The 25637-nt window shown below is 37.8% G+C and overlaps 1 protein-coding gene across 1 annotated transcript in view; it reads right to left on the bottom strand.

Moving 5' to 3' along the window:
• Window positions 1-25637, bottom strand: part of LOC119140613 (protein mono-ADP-ribosyltransferase PARP8-like) — a 151125-nt gene that overhangs the window by 33864 nt on the left and 91624 nt on the right. The window contains exons 6-14 of the mRNA XM_037372096.1: window positions 24639-24716; window positions 20075-20169; window positions 12686-12746; window positions 11531-11621; window positions 8506-8572; window positions 6654-6779; window positions 3989-4553; window positions 1462-1515; window positions 1263-1358 (exon numbers count right to left, since the gene is read on the bottom strand). Coding sequence (XP_037227993.1) covers window positions 1263-1358; window positions 1462-1515; window positions 3989-4553; window positions 6654-6779; window positions 8506-8572; window positions 11531-11621; window positions 12686-12746; window positions 20075-20169; window positions 24639-24716 — 1233 coding nt within the window. The remainder of the gene's footprint in view (window positions 1-1262; window positions 1359-1461; window positions 1516-3988; window positions 4554-6653; window positions 6780-8505; window positions 8573-11530; window positions 11622-12685; window positions 12747-20074; window positions 20170-24638; window positions 24717-25637) is intronic.

Raw genomic sequence — 25637 nt, forward strand, 5'->3', positions numbered from 1 at the left:
TTCTATCATTGGGTTTTTGCTGATAAATCTGGCAGAAAAACATGTTTTTAAAATGTAGATATAAGCTTGAAGAGGCAAATAAACACCTGATAGGATTTTCAAAAGTACAGAGGTTTAACCATGACTTAAAATGGTGTTAATTGAATATGTAGATGCTTTTGCAAATCCTATTAGCAGCCTATTTACATACCCCAACTGCAGTCAGAATGCCTGACTGTAGTGCCACTGAGTGTTATGGGGGATGATGCTGAGGTGACTTTTGCTATCACGTAAGCAATAACCTTCCTGAATTTAATTCCATGGAACTATCATAGACGATGTCTGCTTCATTTTATGTGTAGTTGCTCACCACACTGTGAAGAAATTGGCAGATGAGGTGTCAGACCATTCACACACTGGTATTAACTTTCCATGGCTTTAGTCTTTTAAGGTTACTCAGGTTTCAATAGGATTCAGGACAGGTGAAACAAGAAGGATTCTAAACTGCAAGGTCAGTCCTAAAGGTAAGAATTTTATTCTCCTACATATTCTTTTATAAAGCTGCACTGATCCAGTAGCTCCAGGCAAGGTGTGTCTTTCGTGACCAATCTTAATCTTTTTTTACTATGCAGTCACCAGCAGCATGAGAGGGTGCAATGTTCAGTATGCAAAATTCCAGGTTCCCAGTTATACAGGAATGAAAGGAAGGAAGAGCTGTGTAACTGTCCAGTCCTTGGGCATACTGAACCACAACAATGCCCATGGACTAGGTAGGTCACTCCTAGATCAGATACATCCCCTTCTACTGCCTTTTTTATCACATTATGGAGGATGATTCATTCCAGTAGCCCATGAACAAAAGAGTTTCAGAAGAACTTCATGATCTTGTAGCATTAACACCCATGTATCTGAATACCCTGGTCATGGCTTGATAGGAGTGAAAGGACTGAGATGACCCTGAGCTTTTAAGAGAGTACCAGAGGACCAGGAAAGCACTCTAATGCACTTCCTCTAGCTTTTCTGGTTATGACTACTCTAGCACAATAGTGTTCAGTGAAATGCAACCCTCTTTTATGTTTCTGCTTTCCATCTCCCCTGCAATACATTTTTTTTAAATTTAAAGTAAAATCTAGTTAATATGCATTACATTTTTGCATCTTAAAAGCATATTAGGATTAAACAAGTCTAAAATAATGTAATAATTTTATAACAGGTTTGTATAATCCATTGCTATTTAAGGCATTAGAAAATGCGTTGTTTATCCCAGCAAGCACACCACTTACCCTCAGCATAGGACCATTCTGGAACACATGGGGTTCATCACAAACTACACAGTATTCATTCAATACTGGTATACGCTGCTCAGCAAATTCAATAGTCTGAGAACAATGAAAATGAGAAAAACAACATCTGCTTAAAAATAATTAACAGTCAGCTCATACTCCACAGTGTTTCATAAATGGGTAAGATATGACATCCTACCTGCACAAGAAAGCCACGATCTTGTACCAGAATGCATCTTGCACCATAATTTTGCTGCAAGGAAAAAAGTTCAGGCAACTTCAGTGTTGGTAGACTAATTATTACGAAATGGTAAAACATTTGTATTTTTGCATGGAAATATGTTAAACAATATTTGCATCTAAAAAGATCTCTTATTTGCATAAACAAACCATTATAAATAATCAATCCTTTTACTGTTTTCTGAGTGTGGGATAGACTTTTAGCATTTCTTTTTAGTTATTAAATCTGATGAGGTTTTGTATCTCAGCATCCCAAAACCTTTAATCTCAAATGGAAACACCAGTGCCTTCACTCCATTCTCATAAGCTGGCATTTGGTAATTTCCTTTAAATTTTAGCTTCGTATTGTCTGTCCAAATATGTGCTATATGCTTAGGCTTCAATGACTAATATAACTCTCAGAACAGCTGAAAATCTTTTTCTTTTATATATTTACTAAGATCTCACTTCTGTAAGCATCACACTAACAGATCTCTGTGCTCAGATCCCACTGAGATTCTTTCTGCCTTTTTATTTCAATGTACAGCAAATAAATTAGAAGGAACTTTTTTTATAGGAATCACTAAGGTACAAAATTCCCTCTGGGCTGATATCTATCTCAATCAACCCTTGTTTTGCATAAGTCAGATCATCTGCATTTACTTTTTTTGTTTTTTTTTTTTTTTTGTTTTTGTTTATAGTCTTATTTCCTTTCATTTCTCTAACCATTTATTTGGGAAACTTTTTCCTTTTTTCTCCTGGGAAATAATCCTCCTAATTGTATTCATATATGAGATTCAAATATTTAAGCTGAGAACTGAAGAGAAGTTAGGGTCTTGATCCATCGCTTCCACATTCCACTGACTTCAAATTGCAGTTAGGCACCCAGGTTACCCATATATTTGGTGCCTGCATGTAAAATGTGAAACAGACTCTTGATGCCCTTCTACTAACATCAGTCAAACTGCACCTGATGATGTATGTGATGATTTTCCCTCAAAATAAATACATTATGGCAATAAATTACTGGTAGTTTTTATAGACTGTCAAGCAGGGCTTGCATGTTTTCCATATCAGCTGATAACTTCAGTAAGAAAACCACTTAGTCAACTCTTTATTATCTTATCAAAACCAATGAAACTTTTTATATTAACTTCAGGAGAGAAAAGTCTGCGAAGTTAAGACATCCTATGCTGATTCAGAAAAAAATTAATCTCTAAACTGTGACAAGTAAAAAGTCTATTGGCTCACCTTAAATTAATTTTGCTGTGTACATTACAGGAACCAACCACACAGCATGTATATAAATGATTTTATGATAGTATATCACTGCTTTTAGATTTGATGAGTATAGCTTGCAGCTTATTAAACTAATTTACTATGAGACAGAACACACTCAACTTCATTATTCAGAAGACACTATTTTGAATATATGTATGGTATTTCAAGCAAAAATCAGCTTTTGCACACTGAGAACATCAAGGTACCACCAAGCTAAGGGAGTGGAGAGGACTGTCTCTTACGTGTCTCTCCCCAGGTCTAACACAGAAAACAGGTGGGTGCCTTGAAAGAACACAGACAGACCCACTCTTTCCTTTAAAGCAGGGGTCCTCAAACTATGGCCTGCAGGCTGGCTACGGCCCCCCAGGGTCCTCAATCTGGCCCCCGGTATTTACAGAACCACACACACACCCCCGGGGGTTGGGGGGGGAAACCAAGCAGCCGCAGATGACTGCCTGCCACTTCATCCGCACCGGCCCCCTGGTTAAAAACTTTGAGGACCCCTGCTTTAAAGTATAAAAGCCATCTTTTAAGAGGCAGAAGAATTAAGTTTGAGCGCTCTCTCTTAAATTTAAGAATGTGCACTACCTTTTGTTTTCCCAATTGAACATGTCTGGGGAAAGAAAGGGGGAATGTCGGGCCTAATTCCTTCCCCAACCTCCGGCTGCCACCAGTGCATTTGAAGGTTAAACCTTTCACAAAGCACAAATGTGCAAGAGGTGAGCTTAATCATGACTGTATTCCTTCCAGTATGATGATGATCACAGCTGAAAAGACCAGGAGAGGTGACTTGGCACCCAAACAAGCCAATGGACAGTTGCTTCCCCCACAAAGCAAACAGGGAAATGAGAAAAGACCTGTGTGACCAAGCCAATTTTGCAGCACAGAAGCTCACACTCTCCCTTCTTCCTGCAGCAAGAAAGGAGACAGGGAAGGAAGTGTATGACTGAACATTTCCCATGGCCAGCAGCTGTACGCTGAGCTGTATCCAACATGAGATGTAAAATCTCTGTCTTGATCTAAGCAAATTCTGGTTTTATAACTTCAATATATGTGCATGCACAGTTGTGTAAATCCTCCTTAAAAAGCTGAATCCATTGCTCTTGTCTTCCAATATATTCAATATATTCACTAACATATGTCCTAAGCATTAATGCCTTTGCATGATAGTACATTTGGAAAATAATAGGAGGAAAATGAGCAGAATAAAAAAAATTATTACGCACAGCAGCTTGTGAAGGTGACGATGAAGATGGTGTTAAGATACCAATAAGCCCTGAGGTAAGAGAGAGACTCCTGCCCTCTGCTACGGTGGACTCCTTGAAAGGCTCCATTTTGGATGATTTAGGGGCATTGGAGTAAGTCTTGCTGAGTAACTTGTGATTCTTCAATCCATCCAATTCTTCCATTCTAAGATTACTGGAGTAGGACCTGCTTAAAAGTTTGTGGGGTTTCAAGGTGCTCTTGTGCTCACATCGAGGGCCCCCAGAACACGACGTACTTAATAGCTTATGAGGCTTTAAAGTGATGCACTCCTCCCGCTTGATGGCTGCAGAGCAAGAATGGTTTAACAGTTTGTGTGATTTAATAGCTATTGTCTGTTCAGCCCTAGGGTCACTCAGTAACAAGCGGCCAAAGGTTCTGTGAGATTTTGTGGCACACATATCCTCTGCCTTAACTGTGCTAGAGTAAGTCCTTCTGAGTAGCTTGTGAGTTTTGGAGATCCCATCCTGTTCTGACTTCAGTTTTGATTTATTTTTACCACAGCCAGGTGGAGGATAACTTGGTGACCTTAAAAATAAAGAAGGGGAAGATGTAGTTGGAGAATAATCAGTCTTGTGCAAATTAAATGAGTAAGTTCAGGCATATTTACAAATTTTTAAATGCCACCTGTCTTTATGTATTTGACTAGTGATAAACACAGCCCAACATTAAAAAAATGAGCAACTGTATGTAGGAATAATTTCCCAATACCAAATAGACATCTCATTCCTATTTATACACAAATTCATCCATTGAAAAGATGACTAACTACTTTTAAAAAGTTAGAGGCTATATCCTTACAGTTCTTCGTAAAGGTCCCCATGTCTCTAAACAAACCATTTATTCAGGAGATTATCTTTGAAATGAAACCCACATATTTCATGCTAGATTATATCATATTTTTCTTATCAAAATCTATATTTCCTATGTAATCATCATGGCATGATCCCATTAAAGTTATTGTCTTCTGGACATGACAACAAATTCTATGTCTAGATCCAAATGAAGATATAATGAGCAGTGAAACGTGCAGGCAGTAAATCAAATTTAATTCAGCTGAAATGAACATTTTTTTAAAAAAACATCACAATAATCTGGGTGCTTTGTGGAAGAAAATTTGATGCCCTTCTCTCCTGTTTTAGACAAACTCTAGCTCTGTAACACTAGAAATGAGAATGTGAGGGATCTAAATTATGAATGCAGAAAGTAAAGAACAAAAGGTTTTTATGAAATAACATTCACACGAACTGTCACATTTCTATAAGGTTCATGTTCACCTGTCCTTGCAAAGCAAGAACCAGTATCAGGTATGCTGAATCATTTTTCTACACTTTACAAGCAACCCTAACTTTGCAGCATTTTTTGGGTTTCAATCAAACAGAAGAGTAGTGAAGCCCTAAGGGGAGGTTTCCCCACCCTGTTAGCAAGTAGTGACAGTGGAAAATGCACATGGAGGTCACTGACTCACTGTTGCAGTTAGCTCATTACCAACCTTGGGCAGACAGGAGGTAGGAATGGTGCTCTAGGGAGAGAGAGAGAGGGTTCCTGTGTTTGGGCTGAGTGGTCTTTGGACGGGCACTGCAGCAGCCCAAATCAAGAGGAGAAAGATTGGACTGGCTTTTGTATGCCCTTTCTGAATATAACCAAACCCCAAGTTACAGCCTGCGCTAGGAAATGGTGGGTGGCATGGTAGGGAATGGGTAAGCTTTCTACTTAAAACACCATCTTCCTCTTCTACCTTTGAGAAGACAATATTTTGTTACTTTTGGCATCCCTCCTTTCTTCAAAATGAGTGATTGCTGTACTCCCTCTATTTTTTATACATGGAATTTAGAATAACAAAATTCATCCAAAAGAAGGAATTTTCAAAGAAGCATTCAATTCAAATGTACAGAAGGGGTGATCGATCAACCTTTCATAAGCAGGAAACACACTAGAGTAAATAGTCACATTCTTGAAAGATGTAAAATCAGAGCCTGATTTTACAGACACTTAAGAGTATGAGCAACTGGCAGAAGTCATAATTAATTCAAATGAACTATTCACAAACTATTTCTTATGGTTTTAATGCCTCTGTTCTTTGAATTTCTGTGCCTGCATTTCAGAAATGGTGAACATTATTGTACTCGGACAGTGGAGAGGGGTGGGTGCTCATCAGCTCTAAAGATCAGTCTTTCATTAATGACCATTCTAGTTTTAAAAAATTAAAAATATACACAGCTGTGGAAAGAACAGCTGGACAACCACAAAATTTTTTATATATATTATATATATATATATATAAAATATATATTATTCCTATTGAAGTAACAGCCAAATGCTACCAAGCTAGCAAAGATACAAATACAACCAAATTAAGTAATATAAAATTAATTATTTCCAATTCTAGATGAGTCATGGTTGTTTCAGAGAGCAGGGCACTGAAATGCTCTTTCTTCAAATAGCCTTAAAAGTTGCAAGAGCACCTAGTTCACTTTTGATGTCATGCAAGGCAAGGACTGGAAACCCATAACGTAAGATATAAATAGAGCACTTCTCTGTGAAGAAAAGTCAACATTTCACCTTGTGATATCTGCTGTGGATTTTTAACAGGATATGGTGGTAACAGCTCATTTTCCTTGCTATTACCTGCGCAATGTAGAAAAGATGTGCAGAGGGGATTTCACCTTTTTGTCAGACACCTTCTTATTGTGAGTACAATTAGATTTCTCTTTGCTTTTCTTCCACTGTTGTGTAACAAATGTCTGTATGATTCTGCAAATTAAGAAAAAAAGATTTTCTTATCCTAGCCAAGACATACTCACTTTAATACTAGGGTCTCAGTTCACCAATGCAATTGGTTATGCAATGGTTATGCAAAAGTTATGCAATGTCCTCAGAATTTCTCTGTCACATATGTGGACTGACAATTGGGTGCTTCAGCTCCTCAAAAATGCTTTTTTTTTTCCCCCCACATAAAACTAATTCACACAGAACTCTTATTGAGAATACAGTCTGTGTAAACAACCCCTGTAAGATTTATATAGTTAATGCCATTCATGCAGATCTAGAGACAAACTGATTCAAAGGCATTCTATTCAACTATAGGCGTCTGTCTTTCCAGTGACTACAGAGGTAGGCTACAGCATCCACACTGCTCAAGTAGGAGCATATTCTCCTAAAGCACAAACATGAATGTTGGGATGTTGAATATTATACTACTCAAAGGGATTTACAAAGAAGACAGAGCTAGACGCTTCCTAGAGATGCACAGCAAAAGGCAGTAGTCACAAGTTGTAGCAAGTGAAGATAAAAAACATAAAGGCTATAAAGAAAAGACATCCACAGAAGAGTGGTTAAGTACAACAGTTTGCCCACAAAGCTGGAGATTTTCACAGCTCAGCTGCCTGAGGCCCTGAAGTGAACTAATCTTTGAAGTCAGCATTACTTGGAGCAGGAGGTTGCACTAGGTGACCTCCAGCAGTCACTTCTAAGCCAAATTACTGACTCTAATCTAGCAGTGGGGGTCTATGAGTGATAAAGTCAAAGTGGAAATTGGTATGGACTATATAAAAAATGTACTGACTCTTCAAAGATTAATATCTTGTTGTTCACAGCCATGAGGAGCCACAGAGTTCATAGGTATTCTGACTTCCACTCAACTATGAATTATGCAGATAAGTACCAGAAAATGTCTTACGGGAAACTGGTAATTATCCAGTGCACAAATCAAAGACAGTGTAAGTACTGAAATGTTTTAAGAGACTTTTCATGCCTGGGGAGCTTTTTTTTTTTTTCTCTTCAAAGTCATGTACCATAGAAATTTTAATAACATTGCTTCATTTGTATGATTACAAAAAAGCTGCACTGAATTTCTTTAAACACCAAACAGCAAAAGATTTTTTTTTTTTCTTAAGGGATTCTTACTGTTGTAAGGGTCAAATATTAAAACCTATATTCTTGTCACTTTATTACACATACACAAGCATATGTGAAAAGATGACTCAGAAAAATGTTATTAAATTGAATTATAACATGAACACATGAAACTGCTCATTTTTTCAACTATTCTTCCCTCTTTGTCCTCAAAACATGGATGGCCTAATTACTGTGGTACATCCTAGAGACCACCATGAAAGCATAGTCCCCTTAGGGTATGCATGATGCTAAAAAAGATTCCTGCTCCAGAGGCTTCATAATCTAAGCAAAAATATGAAATGGAACACTTGTAGCTATAGTCTTTTTTAACTTTTCTAGCTTACTTCCTAAAAGGCAGTAAAGTGACAGAAAACCCTGGCAGGCAGCACAAATCAAGTTCTCTCCAACAACTGTCAAAACTGAACTTAAAAAGGCAAAACCTGTTATTTTTTATTTAAAGAATAAATAATATTTGATCTGACTAACCTGACAACCTGTGAATTTTATCCTTCTTAACATGGTCTGGGAATTAAAGAGTGTAATATTTACTTAAAAACAGGGGTTTACACTTTTCCAGACTTACTTTTTCAGCTGATGTCCCAGCCCAAATCTCTCTTTAGTAGAGATCTGAAATACATCCACAGTTGGAACTATGGAAAAAGGAGATATTGTAGATATATGAACTTAAAGCAATAATCAAGAACTCATGACCATACAAGTCATATTTAAAGACCCTTTTCTATCTGGACTTTTACTATAGGCAATGCCATTGAAGCAATGGTGAAAGCAGACATGTCATCTAAGTCCATGAAGAAATGAATGGCCCTTTTTGGAATATTAGACAATACAATTTGCAGTTTTACAAATGATTATTTTAGAAATTGAACTCCCCAAAATTTATCTCTTCCCACTAATTTGAATTACATAAATGTATCTCTTTTTTTAAAAATATTATGGAAGTAATAGCAGTATCAGATTAAATGTATCTGGAATAGTAATTCATCTCATCTAATCTCTTGATCTTTCTTCCAATTAAGTAGTCTTTACACACTACGGTTCCTGTGACTATGAAGAAAACCCAGGGAGGAATAAACTGAATTGACTAATATCTGGGGTTTCTTTCTGAGGGCATTTTAATACAAGTTTCATAATCATAATCTAAGTGCCTGATGTACGAATTCCAATGGCCAAGGATTACCCTGAATTTTCCTCAAGACTTGTCCTAATGTTAGTATATCCATATTCATCTGTCAGAAAATTGAAAGTGTAAGGGGTGAAGGCTGGAAATTAACTCCTGATATTACTAAAATCCTTTAATAACACTTACTAGATATAAGCGGCAGATGAAATCCCACACTTGTTGAGACTCTCATGTCCTTGAGGCAGGACAACAGCCAACACATATTACAAGCATGGATAGACTTTATACTTTGTATTACATAAGGAAGTAATAACTATAGTAAAATAAAAAGGAAGGAAAACAAAAAATCTGGGGTAGGTTCAAATTTCATTAGGAAAATAAAATAAGTATTTTAAAATCTATATTATTCTGATCACTCAGAAAGCCAGATTTTATTCAGAATGTCAAAGTCTATTCTTTAATTTCACTTTAATAAATTATTTTTTAAAATAAAATACAATATATACATATATAACCTGGCCATCCAATTTCACTTAGTTCAAAGCACTGTAGATACCCTTTCTCTAATGTCATTATTCAAATATAATCTCATCTTTTAAAGACAAACTGATGAATTTTTCAAAAGGGATAAATTATTTGATTAGGGGTAGCAATGTCTTTAGATTATCAAATTTAGGACAAATAGTAGAGGAAGAATATTTTCAATGAGAATCATCATTTCTAGATCAGCAATCTTAAAATCTGACATCTAGACTACAATTGTTATCTAAGCTCTACAGCCAGAGGAGACAGCCCAGTACCTCCAAAGGCCGATTCATCCTAATGTAAGACAGGTTTCTAAGGCCTGTGGGAGAAACTGCCCACAGGTACAATAATGAGATAAGGTATTAACTAGAAAAAATTACTATCTAAAATCAGGATATTAAACAGCTACAATGTGGTATATATACCTCCATTGTGCTTTGGAGTTTACTGCATTTCTGTTTCTTTTATCAATGAACAGAAAGTACTATGAGAGAAAAATATGTAGCATAAGGTTATGGCCCAGTAGTATCAAACCAACATAATTAAGGGGGAAGAGGAATACACAGAGAAAGGGTTTTGTTAACACAAAAGATGGTGGATCTCATTGTCCTTTTCTGGTAAATAAATAAACATGGCTGCAATGGCAGCTGAGCTCATAAAAGCCAGTAGCAGCAAAACACTTTCCTCTGGCCCTGATCTTGCCTTTCTCAGTACTCGGGCACTCCCACAATCAATCAGCTGCAGGACTGAGAACTAAGCTTCCCATTTTTACCTTGTCAATGGTGCAAAAGATATCTTGTTGCTACTTCTCATTTCACTGGATCATTTCCTACTGCATGCTGCTCTTCACACTTCACCCTCTCTTATTTGCTGCACTTGTTTAATTTTTAAATTACGTTTTAATAGAAATATTCTGAATACTAACACTGCTACCTGCTATGGCAAATACATATTTTAAGATCTGCATATTTACAAAAAAGATAGAAGCAATAAAATACTGACAAAAAGACCCAAGTCAAGCAAAAAAAAAAAAAAAAGTAATGAAATGATTATTTGAATGAACAGAATATAGCTTATAGTTAGAATCAGCAGACAACATAACCTATAAAAATAGTTCATTGGGACAGATTTTTCTAAACATATTATGAATGGAAATAATCTATTCATTTTCCAGAGGCAGAATTGTCCCACAGATACAAGCCTGAACTGACAGCTTGCACTGGAAGCCTCCAAAGTTAGGCAAGTCATGATCCAAATTACACACTTAGTTCTGACTTCCTATTGTAAAAATATATCTGAAGTTGACTCTTGCATATGAATGTTTCCAAATCTTGAGTCTCAGTTAATTCTTCATGAGTTTGACCATTTTTACTCTCATGATAAAGCTTTACTGATATAACAACCAGAGAGTAGGATGTCAACATAACATTTAAAATTCTCATTCAAATTTAAAGATCCCCAGAGGTCACACAGTAATCAGAAGCTGGCAGGATAATTATCACTGCCTGATTCTTCAAAGGTGCATGAAAAAGGGCATATTAATGTGCTGCACAGATCTGAGTATGTATATTTTATCAATGATATCTGCATCTGTGAAGATGATCCCTGATTTTCAAAATCAGGAAATCACTTATTAGAAACTGTTGATCTTTATTCCTTAACCCCTGGTTCCTAGGGGAAGCAGATGAATTTAAAGGATTTCAAGAAAACAAGTTCCAAAACTCAACCCATGAAAGTTTAAACTAGATGCCCATGTCATTATTGAAGGCCTAGCCATGCAAATGTATGGAAGCATAATTTCAAACCAGTAGTACTGCTCTAAGCAGTAGATTTAAGCACATGCAGGGTCAAAGATTTGGCAGTGAATGAGTATCTATCACCTAGTACATGGCTCAGACCAAGACACCATACAAGGCACATGAAGAATACACAGGTGACCAACCTGGACCATTTAAGTATTGTGTAAGTGAACAGTGCAATCGCACTATTATAGGCTCTGTGCGAATTACATCCCAAGCCACAGCAATTTCTTCCTAGTTCAAAATAAAAAGAAAACAACAGACACCATTAACCATCATGAGGAACCGTTGCATTTTGTCAGTCTACCTTAGGGTTGTTATAAACACAATCCATCCATTTACTCAGTCCTGGAATATCTACTCCAACTTTAAACTTGAAACTTATGACAAACTCGTGCCTGCTGATGCCCCTAAGAGCAGTGTTAGACTGCTTCCAGTTCTTGAGTATGTTCATTTAAATTGAGCACAGGATTCTACACAATATATCTGCAGCGCAGGCAGACGTGTTTCCATCTATTAAGAGATATTGCTTCAAAACTGAGAAGCAAAGGAACAAATGAAGATGGAAAGGAAACTCATCCCATAATATAGGGCAAAGGAAACGTTTGCTCCTTCCTAAGACTGGTTAAAATAATTCAAGCTATAATGAGATTTTCTTAAATTTTAGAAGAGCCTGAGAATTTATGTGCTGTGCTGACCTGAGAATATGACATATCTGTGCAAAAGCTAATGATGTCCCCAAAAGCACTAATTTTCATTCTGCATCTGGAGGACAGGAAGTTACTGCACAGATGGGTGAGGAAGTATGGAATTAATGGCAGCATAACTGTTACAGAAGCCATGCTGCCAGTTGACAGCACCACTGTCATGTCTCCTTTGCCACTCAAGCCTCTCCCTAATCAGCTGCAGATGTTGAGAAGCACACAGGAAAGCTCCAGCCAAGGTCTTCTTCCCTCCAGGACTCTATGAAGTGCTTTCACCTAACTAATATCCAGGATAGCAAAAAAAAAAAAAAAAAAAAAGTATTTCATTTATATCAGTTAAAACATTTACCATTCACAAAGCATGTTTGAAAAGAAATACATATGCAGTAAATAAAAGCCTACAAAACATTCTAACAATGTGATCATAAAAGGAAAAGGAAACCTTTCCACTGAGTAGCAATCAATAATGTGACAGCCACTTGTGAAGATCAAGCCTCTGAAAAAGGGATGTCTAAGTGGTTGTCTAGTCTGATGTGCAGCAGAATTAAATAGGTATTAATGTTCATTATGCAATCCTGTGATTAGATTACTTACATCAAGAAAGCTAACATCAATATGCAGATCAATATCTACATCATCAATGGCTCCATATTCCCTGAAAGGAAAGAATTACATTACATTACAGCTCTTTAAGATACTCCTCAGCCCAGAAGTACTTATAACAGAAGATTTTACAAAGGATAATCTTGTTTGTAAAATCAGAATGGTGATAAAATACACATTTACATTTGGATCAATATTCCCAGTGGGTGACTGTCCGCTGCACTGAAACCTTCTTTCAGTAGATCTTGCTTAGATAGGCTAAATCTTTTTTCTACTAATTCCCCCAAATTCTCTCTCAATTGCTGCTATGTATTTTTGTCTCACTTCTTGCACAAATAAATCAAGAAAACAATAATGGCTACATGCTGCTCCTATTTATGACAAAAGAAAACCCTAGTTAATTTTCAAAAGTGTTTTAGGTTAACAACCAGCAACTTAAGGAGAGGCTTGAGATAAATCATTGACAACAAATACAACATAGCCCAGAGGGTGGCATATTATACCTGTGGTATTGCTTTATACATTCAAGAATTTATCAAAACATAAAGACCACCTTGTAATGTGCTCAAGGCAATAGTTACCTTTTTTATGTGTTACGTGTAGTATTGCTGGAATCTCCAAGGTGCAGATTTAACTTATGTTCATAGGTGTTTCATTGCTGTCTGAAATATTACATTTAAAGTGTGACTTTTCTGACTCGTTCTGATTGCCCTCCCCCAACATACTTGAAGACTTTGGAAAAATAGGGCTAGAAACTTTTCATATACCTAAATAAAAAAATACTTTCCTTTTCATTTAAATTACTTAAGTGGACAATTCTGTAAAAGTGTGCAATCACTCAAATTTTCACAAATTAGCTTCTAGTCAATAGGTTTTTTGCTTTACACTGCATTTATATGCTTGTTCTCACAATGACTTTGACATTTTTCTATTAAACTAGACAGTGCACAGTAGCAGTTGTGCATAAATAAGTTGATAAGGTAATTTTGAAATACAAAAATATTTTTGTGAATATAACTACCTTCTAACAAAGTGGCCTCTCAGCCCATGGTAGGACCTAGCTCGCACTGGAAATGCCTTGACTTCTTGTGAAATTTTGTGGAGAGAATCCCTTCCACCAAATCTTGGCATCCCAGTGGTTCTTAGTAAGGTCAAACCCAAAGTCTCTCTCTAGATCAGATACGTCCACACATGGCATACATGGGGCAGGTGAATGGCTGGCCAGGGCTGCATTACCTGGAGGCTTCCCAGCCACCCTTATGGCTGTTTCAGTCTGCTCACCCAGAGCCATAAAGGCACTTGCTGACCTCCTACAGCTCACTGAAGACCTTACTTTGAAACAGTGAAATTCTCCAAGTACTGAATGGATAGCCACTATGCTATACAATAGTAGCCTCAGATTTTTTTTGGTAAAATTTCCAGAAGATCCACAGAACAGATTGCTATGAACTCCTAAGTAATATTTATGAATGCAGGCTGGTGTTACATGGCTGAGATCCAAAAGGCTATGAGCAGGCATAATTATAAATTAAACAGAAACATAATTGAACTAACTAAAAAAAGAAATGTTAGTGGAAGAAAGGATAAGATAAAAATAAGTTTCAACTGTGGAATTTCCATACTCATTGAAATTCCTTTGCCCCCACTCCATTACCATCATAGAAAATGGATTTTAGGCAAATTATGCTGACTTTAGTTTTACTTCTCCAGGCTGAAAGGGAGGAAAAAAAATCACGTTTTTTTCCAGTACCTGAAGCTTATGGTCTGCTGCCTACAATGGTTCCAAGAACACATCTTGATTTTGAAGCTCCCAGAGGTCTTTTGTCCATCAATGCATAAGCAATGTAAATGGATACTGAAGAGTTTGGATCAGTCAGTCTAGAGGTCTTTCTCATGGCTATGGTGGCCAGGTATCAAAGGGCAGTGGTGAAAAGCATGCAGATATAGGAATTTCCCTTTTATATGTACAGTTGACTCCCTAAAAGCAGGACATTACTAAAAGAGGGTCAGCTGTCTAGGAAATACACATCTTAGTAGGTGACACTTTCAGACAGACGCTGCAGTCACAAAAGTGGAGCTGCAGGAGAGGGATGAAACTGAATGCTTAATGCTGTGTTTGTCATTTCCAAGAATTTATTAATATTTTCAACAGCAACAGAGTGGAAGACGCATGAAAGTTTTCCACATGCCAAAAGCAGTCATAGATGCCAATTTCTACTGCAGTGAGCCCAGGGAGATCACAATGCTTCCAATGAAACAGATGATTCAATAAATTAGATGCATTAAAGTTTTTGAAAGGTTACATATAATGTTTCAATTTTAGGAGACTGAGAGAGCCTATTATCAAGGTATTCTTAATTTCATAGTTATCAGTTTGACAACAAAACATTTATTCATTTGCTTGAATATCTAATTCTTTGCTCATGAGCAAGTGGGGTTCATTGTCAGAGCTTTAAACTAGACTAGAAGGGGGAGGAGAGAAATATCAGGCTTGCCCATGACAAGCTGTGGGGTGACACACCAAGGTTAGAGGGACAGGGTACTAGTGAGGGCCCTCAGCCTGTTGCTCTGAGACTTGCTGTGTATACTGGAGCACACTTGAAGTCTTATGGAGAGGAGCCAGGCACTCCTGAAGTAATAGGAGCCAAACAGGGAGCACTGGTGAAATACATCAATGGAATTAAGGGGTGCTCCTCTAAGAAGGTGACATAACCAACAGCCCAGCTGAAGTGCCTCTATACCAATGCACACAGCATGGGCAACAAACAGCAGTAGCTGGAAGCCACTGTGCTGCTAGAAAGCTATGACCTAGTTGCCATTACTGAAACTTGACAGGACGAATCCCATGACTGGAGTGCAGCTATTGATGGCTACAGGCTGTTCAGAAGGGACAGGCAAGGAAGGAGGGGCGGAGGGGTTGCCTTCTATGTCAAGAAATGGATAGATTGTGAAAAGCTGTCTCTGAAGAATAGCCATGAACAGGTTGAAAGCTTATGGGCAAGAATTAGAGACCGAGGAAACAAAGGGAACCTTGTGGTTGGTGTCTACTACAGGCCACCCAATCGAGGGGAGCCTATTGACAAAGCTTTCTTACTCCAGCTGCAGGAGGCATTGCGCTTGCAGGCTCTTGTCCTGCTAGGGGACTTCAGCCACCTCGACATCTGCTGGAAAAGTAGCACGGTGATCTGTAGTCAATCCAGGAGACTCCTGGAATGCATTGAGGATAACTTCTTAAGCCAGGTAATAGACAGCCCTACCAGAGGGGATGAGATAGTGGACCTGATGGTCACCAACACAAGCGAGCTCATCAGAGGCATCAAGACTGGAGGCAGCCTGCAGTGATCATGCACTGGTGGAGGTCGCAGTCCTGAGGGATATGGGACAGGCAAAGAGTAAAGTCAGGACCCTGAATTTTAGGAAAGCAAACTTCCAGCTGTTCAAGGAGTTAGTCAATAGGACCCCCTGGGAAACTGTCCTCAGGGACAAGGGAGCAGAACAGAGCTGGCACATCTTTAAGGATGTTTTCCATAGAGTGGAAGAGCTCTCGATCCCCAGGCGTAAGAAATCAGGAAAGGAAGGCAAGAGACCAACATGGATGAGTTGAGACTTGCTGGCCAAACTAAAGGGAAAAAAGGAAATGCACAGGCAGCGGAAGCAGGGTCAGGTATCCTGGGAAGAGTATAGGGACGCTGCCTGGTTGTGTAGGGATGGGGTCAGGAAGGCCAAGGCACGGCTGGAGCTGAACTTGACAAGGCATGCAAAGAACAATAAGAAGGGCTTCTACAGGTATGTCAGTGTGGTGTTGCATCTCATCCCCTCCCCTGGGCCGCACTATAGTCTCAGGAATCCTTGTTAGGCCTTATCCTCTGTGTAATGAATTAGGTTGTTCAGTGTCCCTTGACTGTACTAGCAACTTTTGCACAGCTGAGGTGGGAAATTGCACTGGCTGTACCAGATACATCCCTTATCTGAACAACAACACCTGCTAGACTTGAAGCATTCCTTATCTGGACCATAACATCCCTTAACAAGCTTGAGTACACTATTATGACTATGAGTGGTATAGTGCCACCGTCACTGGAATTTTGAGAAAAAATCCATTAATTACTGACTCAGATTGTGGCCAGGATGGAAAGTTACTGATGACTAAGGCCAATCTTCTCTGAACCTATAAACAGCAGTCCTAACTGAGGCCCTTTGAGCTCTCCTGCACTACAGTAGGTTGTGAACAGCATCTCCCTCTGGCTGGGACACCTCTCAGAGCTCACAGTCTCCCAAGCCTGTGATACTAGGGGGATTGTTGCTGAAAGCTGACGACGGGGCTTGGGCTGATTTTCCTGATTCTTGAGGCTCAACCCTTTGCCCACTAAGAAATGCAAAGTCACTTGGTGTATTTAACTGAATATGAGGGCAACTTTCAACAGGTATACCTTTGTACGTTTCTATATATATATATATATACATCTATCTATTTCTGTCTGTGTGCATGTGTGTGTGAACTGATTTAGGTACCTCATAATAAGTATAGTATAAGTATTACCATTCTGAATCCATAGTTAATCCACTTTATAATTTCAGTAAATCCCATTTGATTCACTTTGTAAATGATATATTAGTTAATCATTAAGTGCTGCTAACATCCTATGATCAACCTCAAACTGTAAATGTTCCTTATATCCTTTTGACATAAACCATTGACCAAGTCTGAGACTAGGATTGGATCTAGCCACACCTAAGCTCTATAAAGAGTTTAGAAAGCAAGGGGGTCCATTCTGAACCTCATGACTCAATGGGGAGGGTCTCCCTTACCCTTTTACGTTTTTAGTCTCTGTATAAATCATTCCAGCTTAATTTTAATTTTATTCTTCTTTGTGTGATTTATCTATGTAGTAATAGAGTGTACCTTGCCATCGAACTTTGTGAAGTCTCCTTTCACCAATTCTTATTAAAACTTTTTTGCTCATACCTTTGATGGTGATTCTTTAAGCAACTTAACCTAAACTACTCATTTGTGACAGTCAGCCAGAAAAGGTCAAAGATAGTCAACCCCCACTGATGAACATGACTGGCAAACCGGTAACAACAGACAAAGAGAAGGCCAGGCTACTCAACAACTTTTTTGCCTCAGTCTTCTCTGGAAACCTCTCTTCCCACAAGTCTCAAGCGGATGGACTGCAGGGTCTGGGGAAGCAAAGTCTCTCCCACTGTAAGAGATTAGTTTTGAAACCACCTGAGGAACCAGAACATACATAAGTCTATGGGACCTGACAAGATGCATCCCAGAGTCCTGAGGGAATTGGCTGATGTAGTTGCCAAGCCACTCTTCATAATATTTGAAAAGTCATGGTAATCAGGTGAAGTCCCCAGTGACTGGAAAAAGGGAAACATTGCACCCATTTTTAAAAAGGGTAGAAAGGAGGAACCTGGGAACTATCGACCTGTAAGCCTCACCTCTGTGCCTGGGAAGATCATGGAACAGACCCTCCTAAAAGCCTTATGAGGTTCAACAAGACCAAGTGCAAGGTCCTGCACCTGGTTTGGGGCAACCCCTGGTATCAATATAGGCTGGGGGATGAAGGGATTGAGAGTAGCCCTGCAGAGAAAGACTTGGGGGTACTGGTGGATGAAAAGCTGGACATGAGGTGACAATGTGTGCTCGCAGCCCAGAAAGCCAATTGTATCTTGGGCTGCATCAAAAGAAGCATGGCCAACAGGTCAAAGGAGGTGATTCTGCCCCTCTACTCTGCTCTGGTGAGACCCCACCTGGAGTACTGCATCCAGCTCTGGAGTCCTCAGCTTGGGAAAGACATGGACTTGTTGGAGCAGGTCCAGAGGAAGGCCACAAAAATGATCAGAGGGATGGAACACCTCTCCTATGAAGACAGGCTGAGAGAGTTGGGGTTGTTTAGCCTGGAGAAGCTCCAGGGAGACCTTATTGCGGCCTTTCAGTACTTAAAGGAGGCTTCTAAGAAAGATGGGAACAAACTTTTTTAGCAGGTCTTGTTGCGATAGGACAAGGGGTAATATTTTTAAACTAAAAGCAGGTAGATTCAGGCTAGATATAAGGAAGAATTTTTTTTTACGATGAGGGTAGTGAAACACTGGTACAGATTGCCCAGAGAGGAAGTAGATGCCCCATCGCTGGAAACATTCAAGGTCAGGTTGGATGGGGCTCTGAGCAACCTGATCTAGTTGAAGATATCTCTGCTCATTGCAGGGGGTTGGCTCATGTGACCTTTACAAGTCCTTTCCAACCCAAAATATTCTGTGATTCTATGATTTCCTAAACCCACATACAACTATTTGGATTTTAATTCCCCAGGTCCTTGAAATGTAATGAATTTCCACTTAATTTGAAAAGGTCTAGTACACCACAGTTGTAGACATGCTCTCTCCTTAGACTAAAATAACAGAGCTTATTGTTTAGAGGTTAATGGGAATTGTTACTTGGATTATATGTATGCCTAAGGTTATTATCTTCTCTGTATTTTATTACTTGGTTTGCATGACAACTTTGATATTTTCTTTGTAATACATCTGACAGGTCTGTTCCATCTTGCCTACCTGTTATTTTTATGAAATTATTAAGATTACGTAGATGGAAAATGAAGTTATAAAAGTCCTGAAGTATATTAAAAATATTATACAGCTATGCCCTATGGCAGAATCATGCACACTCATACATGCCCAACAATTTTTGTGTAAGTACTCTTTGCAATCCACCCTTGACTGAGGTTCCACCACTTCTCTTTGTAAGATTATTTAGTTTCCCACAATTAGAAAGCTTTTCTAAAATCTAATCAAATTCTTGTTTGTTGTTAACAAAGATAGTTTCTTATTGTCTCTCATGATGACAATAGAGAATGTTTGATCACTCCCTCTATCTAAAAACAGCTTTATCTTTTGAAGAACTGTTATTATGTCCTCTCCTGTCTTTTTTCCAGACTAGACAAATCCAATTCCTTCAGTCTTTGCCTAGGGAAAACATTTACAAAATCTCTTATCATTCCTTTTGTTCACCTCCAGGGTAAAAGATGGGATATGACAGAAAAGTTCAACAAGGGTTTAAAGTAATGCTGAACGGTAATTTTCAACAAAATACAACAGTCTGATCAAATACCTACTGAACTGCAAAAGACAATGATGTTTTAGAACAGGCTTCCAGGGCTTGTTCTCAGCATAGCCAGTTGTATCTGTGCTCAACCACAAAAAGAAAAAACAAACCCAGCATTATTGCTAGCCAGCAGTGCTCCTTCCTTTTGCCACAATATACAGAAATCATCAGAAGAGACTTGTGTTTTGGCAGTGAGAGAAGGTCCACATGGAAGTCAGTCTCCAAAACATTAAAGGTTCCACAATACAGAAGACTCAATGACATACCTGAGAGATACTGCATTAGGTCCATAGATCTCTCTTACTGCTGTCAAATCAGCTTCCAGCTGTGGATGCTTGTGAAGTTCTCCATCATAGCTAACCTACCAGGAAAAAAATATTCTAGGAGTTCTTATTTATTTCATTACTGGCACCTAATCCAAGGTCTTGAAAGTTCCCCCTGCAAAATATGCCGCATAAAGATTCCTTAATGCCATGCTCAGAAAGTACACTGTGTTGATAAGCTGAACCAATGAGGTGGTCTAGCTCTCCTAAGCAATGCAATTTGCAAAGCAGGCACTTCTCCATCAAAATTCCAGAGTCCTGCTCCTGCTTGTGGGAAGAGAAGCTGCAAAGGACTCATCCCTCTGTCCTGTCTTGTCCTGGGGTCTGTTCTGGGCCACATGTGCATTTTAAAACTGGTAAGTAGGAGAAGAACCAGATCTCAGTCCAACTACTACAGGACAAAGGTTTGCTTCTTCTTGCTTGTTGTCACACTCTCACATATTTTAGACAGAGAATGACTTGAGCTCAACAAGGGATGCATGAGAATATACTATATACCAAGTGTCTTGTCTCAACATCTAAGGTAATTTTTCAATCTACTCATTGGCTGTATTTGACTATTCTATCTACCAATGCAATTATATCAGATCAAAAAGAAAAATAATTAAAGAACACTTTCCCATTTAAAATATTTTAGCAGAGAATGTGTAAAGAAACATGTGTTTAGACATCATCCCCATTTTTTAAAACTCTGCATGGAAAGTGGAAACAGTTATGTTAGTGCTTACACTATAAAGAAAAATTGTGAGCTGGTTTGGTTGGACTGTATGAAGTCAAGAAAATTAATATCCTCCTATATTCTACAAGGACGAAAATACCTTTTTAGGCTTATAGCAACCTATTAAAAGTCTATTACTACTTTCTCTTTAAGCAATATGCTCCTGATTGTATGAGCCTAATTCTACTTCTTTACACCAATTAGAATGGCCATGATTCCACAAAAAATCAATGAACTCCCTAGATTTGGACAGATTCAGAAATGAGAGTACGATTTGGCTTGTACCTTTGACAAATTCTGAGTGCAAAGCACAAGACTGCAATTTATCCCTTTAGACATATATACATCCTTATACAGGAATTCCCGCTGAGAATTCTTGCTGTTGCAGAATTGTATCTAACTGCAGTACTATTTCTTCCATTTGTGCATCCAAATCTGTAGGAGACCAATGCTGTGACACTTTCAGCTCTGATACCTAGAGATGTACTTTTCAATCTAATTCAATAAAATTCAATATAATTAAAATAATAATCAGCTGATCACTTTTTACATGTGAAAATTATCAAAGAATAATTTGATTAGATTTAGAATTCTTCAAATATAAGGCACAGAATTCATCAGCATAGCATGGGCATGTATTTATGAGAGATGTCAATTTTATTCATGACAAGAAGGGTATAAGCCAAGTATCCCTGCCTTGTTTAGGCAAGCATGTCAGAATAATTTCCCAAGTAGAAGAGCACAGGAAGAAAACGTTTATTATAATTTTTTTTCCACTTAAGGTAGGAGCAAACCAATCATTTTTACATGCTCATTACACAAAGATGAATTCTTTAAAGATGCATCAATAACTGCTGCCCTGCTTTCAAAGAGAGTGCAACGATCATTTGACAAATCGTAGCTGCGGCTCATCTGTCACCTTTGCTGGTTCTAAACCACATTTTTTAAGCAGTCTTCTGTATCAATAATAGTAAAATCCAAAAGGAACACTATGCAGAACACAGAACTGCTCAACATAATGCTTTCTCCAATCTATTTTCTGATGGTAAGAGGTTATGAACTCGTAAAAGGAAACAAAGCAGTGTTCTGGCAAATTTTAAGATCACAGCGTGGTATTTTCCATCCCTGAATTAGTGCCACAGACATGCTGATGTACGCAGAGGAGACTGCCAGAGTTTTGTATATCTGCATTTGCAAGTATGTCTTATAACCGAAGCACGAGAGAGAGAGAGAGAGAGAGAGAGTGCTAAAGGCAGTAGTATTACTGTTTCATTCTCCTGTTCTCTTTTGCAAATATAGGAGATAGAGATTAAAAGTAAGAATTAAAAAAGACTCTCAGAGAAAGTGAATATAAAAGCTAAAAAATCTGATAACTGCTGCGTCTGATAAGTCTGTGTTTAGAAAGTCTCAGTATTTAATCTGAGACCTAATTCAGATTGTCACACATAATGATCCCCTGAAAATCAATAGGACTTGGGCTATTGAATCACTTAGCTACTTTAAAGTATTTATCCATTAAATCCTTAGGGAGGATTACAAGCAGGTGCCTAAGAAGCAAACATAAACATTTAATTTATGACCAAAAGGTCATATCTTGTTTTCACTGCCCATCAAATGCCATTTTTCATGGTCCTTGTATCATCATCAGTTGCTCTCTTGTCTTTCCAGCTGCAACCACTTAGAAATGTTAGAATTATCCCTGACCTCCACCTTTTCAAAGTGTATTGCACACAATTACACTAGCATCTATTCCTTCTAGTTGCTAAAGTCAACATTTTTGTCCCCTTTCTCTGTGGGCACAGCACACACTTGTCTTGAAGCAGCTTACCTTACTGGTTCCCCCCATATACAGTCAACTACTTTGTTTTTCCAATACACCTGATGATCACTTAACTCTTACAATCGATTTCTTTGAAAAAGGACCATACTTTTTATCTCTCAAGGGACTTTGCTCATTATCTGATTTTCTATTTATTTCCTAAGTCCTCAATATTTTTTTAATTCTTCTTTAGAATTTTGTATTTTTGACCATGAAGTTTTAAATTATAAAAATTCCTATTTTCTCTCTTATTAAATATACTTTCTGCTATGTCTTTGGGTTATTTTGTTTGTTTGTTCTCCTTATTTTGCTTTTTGAGTATTCTATACTCGAGACATTCACAGTCATCTGGTATTTTATTTTTGTTGCTGATTTTATTGTAATTTTACTGCTCCCCCCCCCCAGTTATCATTCCTTCAATTAAATATACTAACTTAAAAAAATGACAATGCAATATAGTGTAGTTTCTACTTCAAATATAAGGCAACTAAATTCTAATTAGTATTTCCTATTACACAGATCTTTTACACCTTGCAAAATGATTTGCTGCTTTCTGTGTTCATATCGCATAGGCAGCGTTAATATTTATCCATTTGGGCACTGGCAGGCATGCCTTACTAAGTGTATTTGCGCTGGTTTAAGAAGTAAGCACTCCCAGTCCTTTGCTGCCTTTTCCTTCACCTTAAGGTTACTGCCCTTTCTGCAGAGTTGAAAAATTAATCCAGGACACACAACTCATCACTACAGGGCAAAATCAGATTTTTCCTTTCAGGCAGATTAAAATAAGACACTGGTCTTTACACTGAAGTATGTGTACATGGTCCTTCCCAGCTCTCCACAGGGCCGTAGGAGTCAGCAGCTGAAGGGAGGCATTTCCTGTAGTCATTTCTAAAGTGAATGAGTCAATGCCCCATGTCAGTTATTTTCTGACACTAAAAATACATTCTTTCAGTTCCAGTTTCAATATCACTTTTAATAGCTTTTTAGGAGCATGCTTTTTTAAGAATAAAGCACCTCAACGTGTATTTTGTGTTCCAACCCCACCACACTGTTGGCTCTGCAAGAGAAGAGGCTTGACGATGTCCAGCTCAACAGCATCCCATGCTCTCTGCACTGTCCCAACTGGCTGGCACTGCAGCCTCAGCTCTGCACGCCAAGGGCATGGATGGCTTCAGCCTCAAGGCTGAGATAGTGACAACTTTCATAAACAGCGACTGTAGCTTGTTAAAATGTTCATCAAAATAAACAGTTCTAATCAGTAAGAAATTATTCCTTTGGGGCAACAGACTAAAAAGATAAGAAAAATCTGAATAAAGAGACTAGCAGCATGAAGCGCTCTTTTGACACTGAAAAAGGAAAAGGTATTAATAAATTTTATTTCCCAATACATAAGAGAATTTAATAACTAATTCTGATAAGGGAAAAAGAAGTAAAGACACAGAGCAGTACATTAATCTAAAAATATGCAGCATTTTTCAAGGTGAATTTAACTGTAGAGCTCAGAAAAAGAATGCACTATTGCCTAGATCAAAACTGTTTTGTAATAATCTTTTTACCATTAAATTCCAATGCTCTTGACTTTACAAAATGGTGATCCTCCAGAAGGAAACAGATTGGGATACAGTCTGACTTCCCATTTGTATCAATAATGGGATATGCTTTAAAGAGTGAATATCTATTTCCTGGAAGTAAGCAACTGGCTTCTATTTTCAAACATCCTGAAGAGCACTTGTTTTTTCTATTCTTAGAGCTTTACAAATTTAAACAAACTCATATTATTTTAAATTTGATATAATTATAAAGTATAACATATTCAATACTTCTACTATAAAATACTACACATATATACACATGGCATTCTATTCTATGTTGAATAAACATAAGAGATTATCATAAATTTATAATGGAATGAACCACAGAAGCTTTGAAATATTAATTTCTTGAAACTTGTGCAAAAATATCCCCATTACCTGTCCTCCATAATAAAATTCCTCAGAATCATTATCTCCTTCAGAGTCATCTTCAACTGTGGTGTTGTGCTGTGACTCCTTAATGGAAAAGGAAAGTTAGCAATGATACAAGCAATATGTTTATCTTGCATTTATAGTTCTAATTATAACTACAGTAATTATGTTTTTACAAATAAGCTCTAAGCACCCTTTATTAAAAGATCTCAGACAAAACAAGCACTCACTAACTAGGTACATAAAAACACCTGGAATATACGTTGGAGAAATCATACTTTGGATACAGACACAGTGTGATGTTTTATGGAACTGGAGAATTCAGTAGACTATGCAGGGGTACTTCACTATCTCCTTTTGCTAAACAAAGCATAATTTACCCACCAAGAAAGGTTCTGGACCTAATTCATTTGGCATTTCAGTGACCAAAAAAAAAATAATACTTTATTCTGGTAAACCAATTCTAATAGATTAAGGAAATAATTCAAGTCTGAACATGGGATCTCTTAAGTTCCTTTATGTGAAAAACTCTGACACACTGCTGCATAATTATTATTTTTAACAGTACCAGCCTGTTGCCAGAAAAGTTCAAACTTAATTTTCTGACTTGCTCTGTTCTATGACTTTGACAATTAAGGATTAGAAAGTAATATGCTTACCCAAGTAAAACCTGCTCTAAATAGGCTTTTCCGTGAATAATTGCACTCAACTAAATAGAACTGATCATGCTACAGACTGCAACTCAGCATGAGCAGAAGTGTTATATTCTGCTTCCTACCAATGGAACCTTTACTTATAATGATGTAATTGCTTGAAGATATTAAATCTTGTTTCCCACAATCCATTTATTATTTCTAGACCCTATGCTGACAAGGATCCCATAAAGAATACTTGATAAAATCATAATTCTTCACTTTAATCTGATCATGATGTATATATTGCATACTTTTTATTTATGTCCTGCACAGAACTGTCATAATGGAATATAAATCAGATGTATGAATC

This window comes from Falco rusticolus, chromosome W, assembly GCF_015220075.1.
Source record: "Falco rusticolus isolate bFalRus1 chromosome W, bFalRus1.pri, whole genome shotgun sequence".
Taxonomy (NCBI): Eukaryota; Metazoa; Chordata; class Aves; order Falconiformes; family Falconidae; genus Falco; species Falco rusticolus.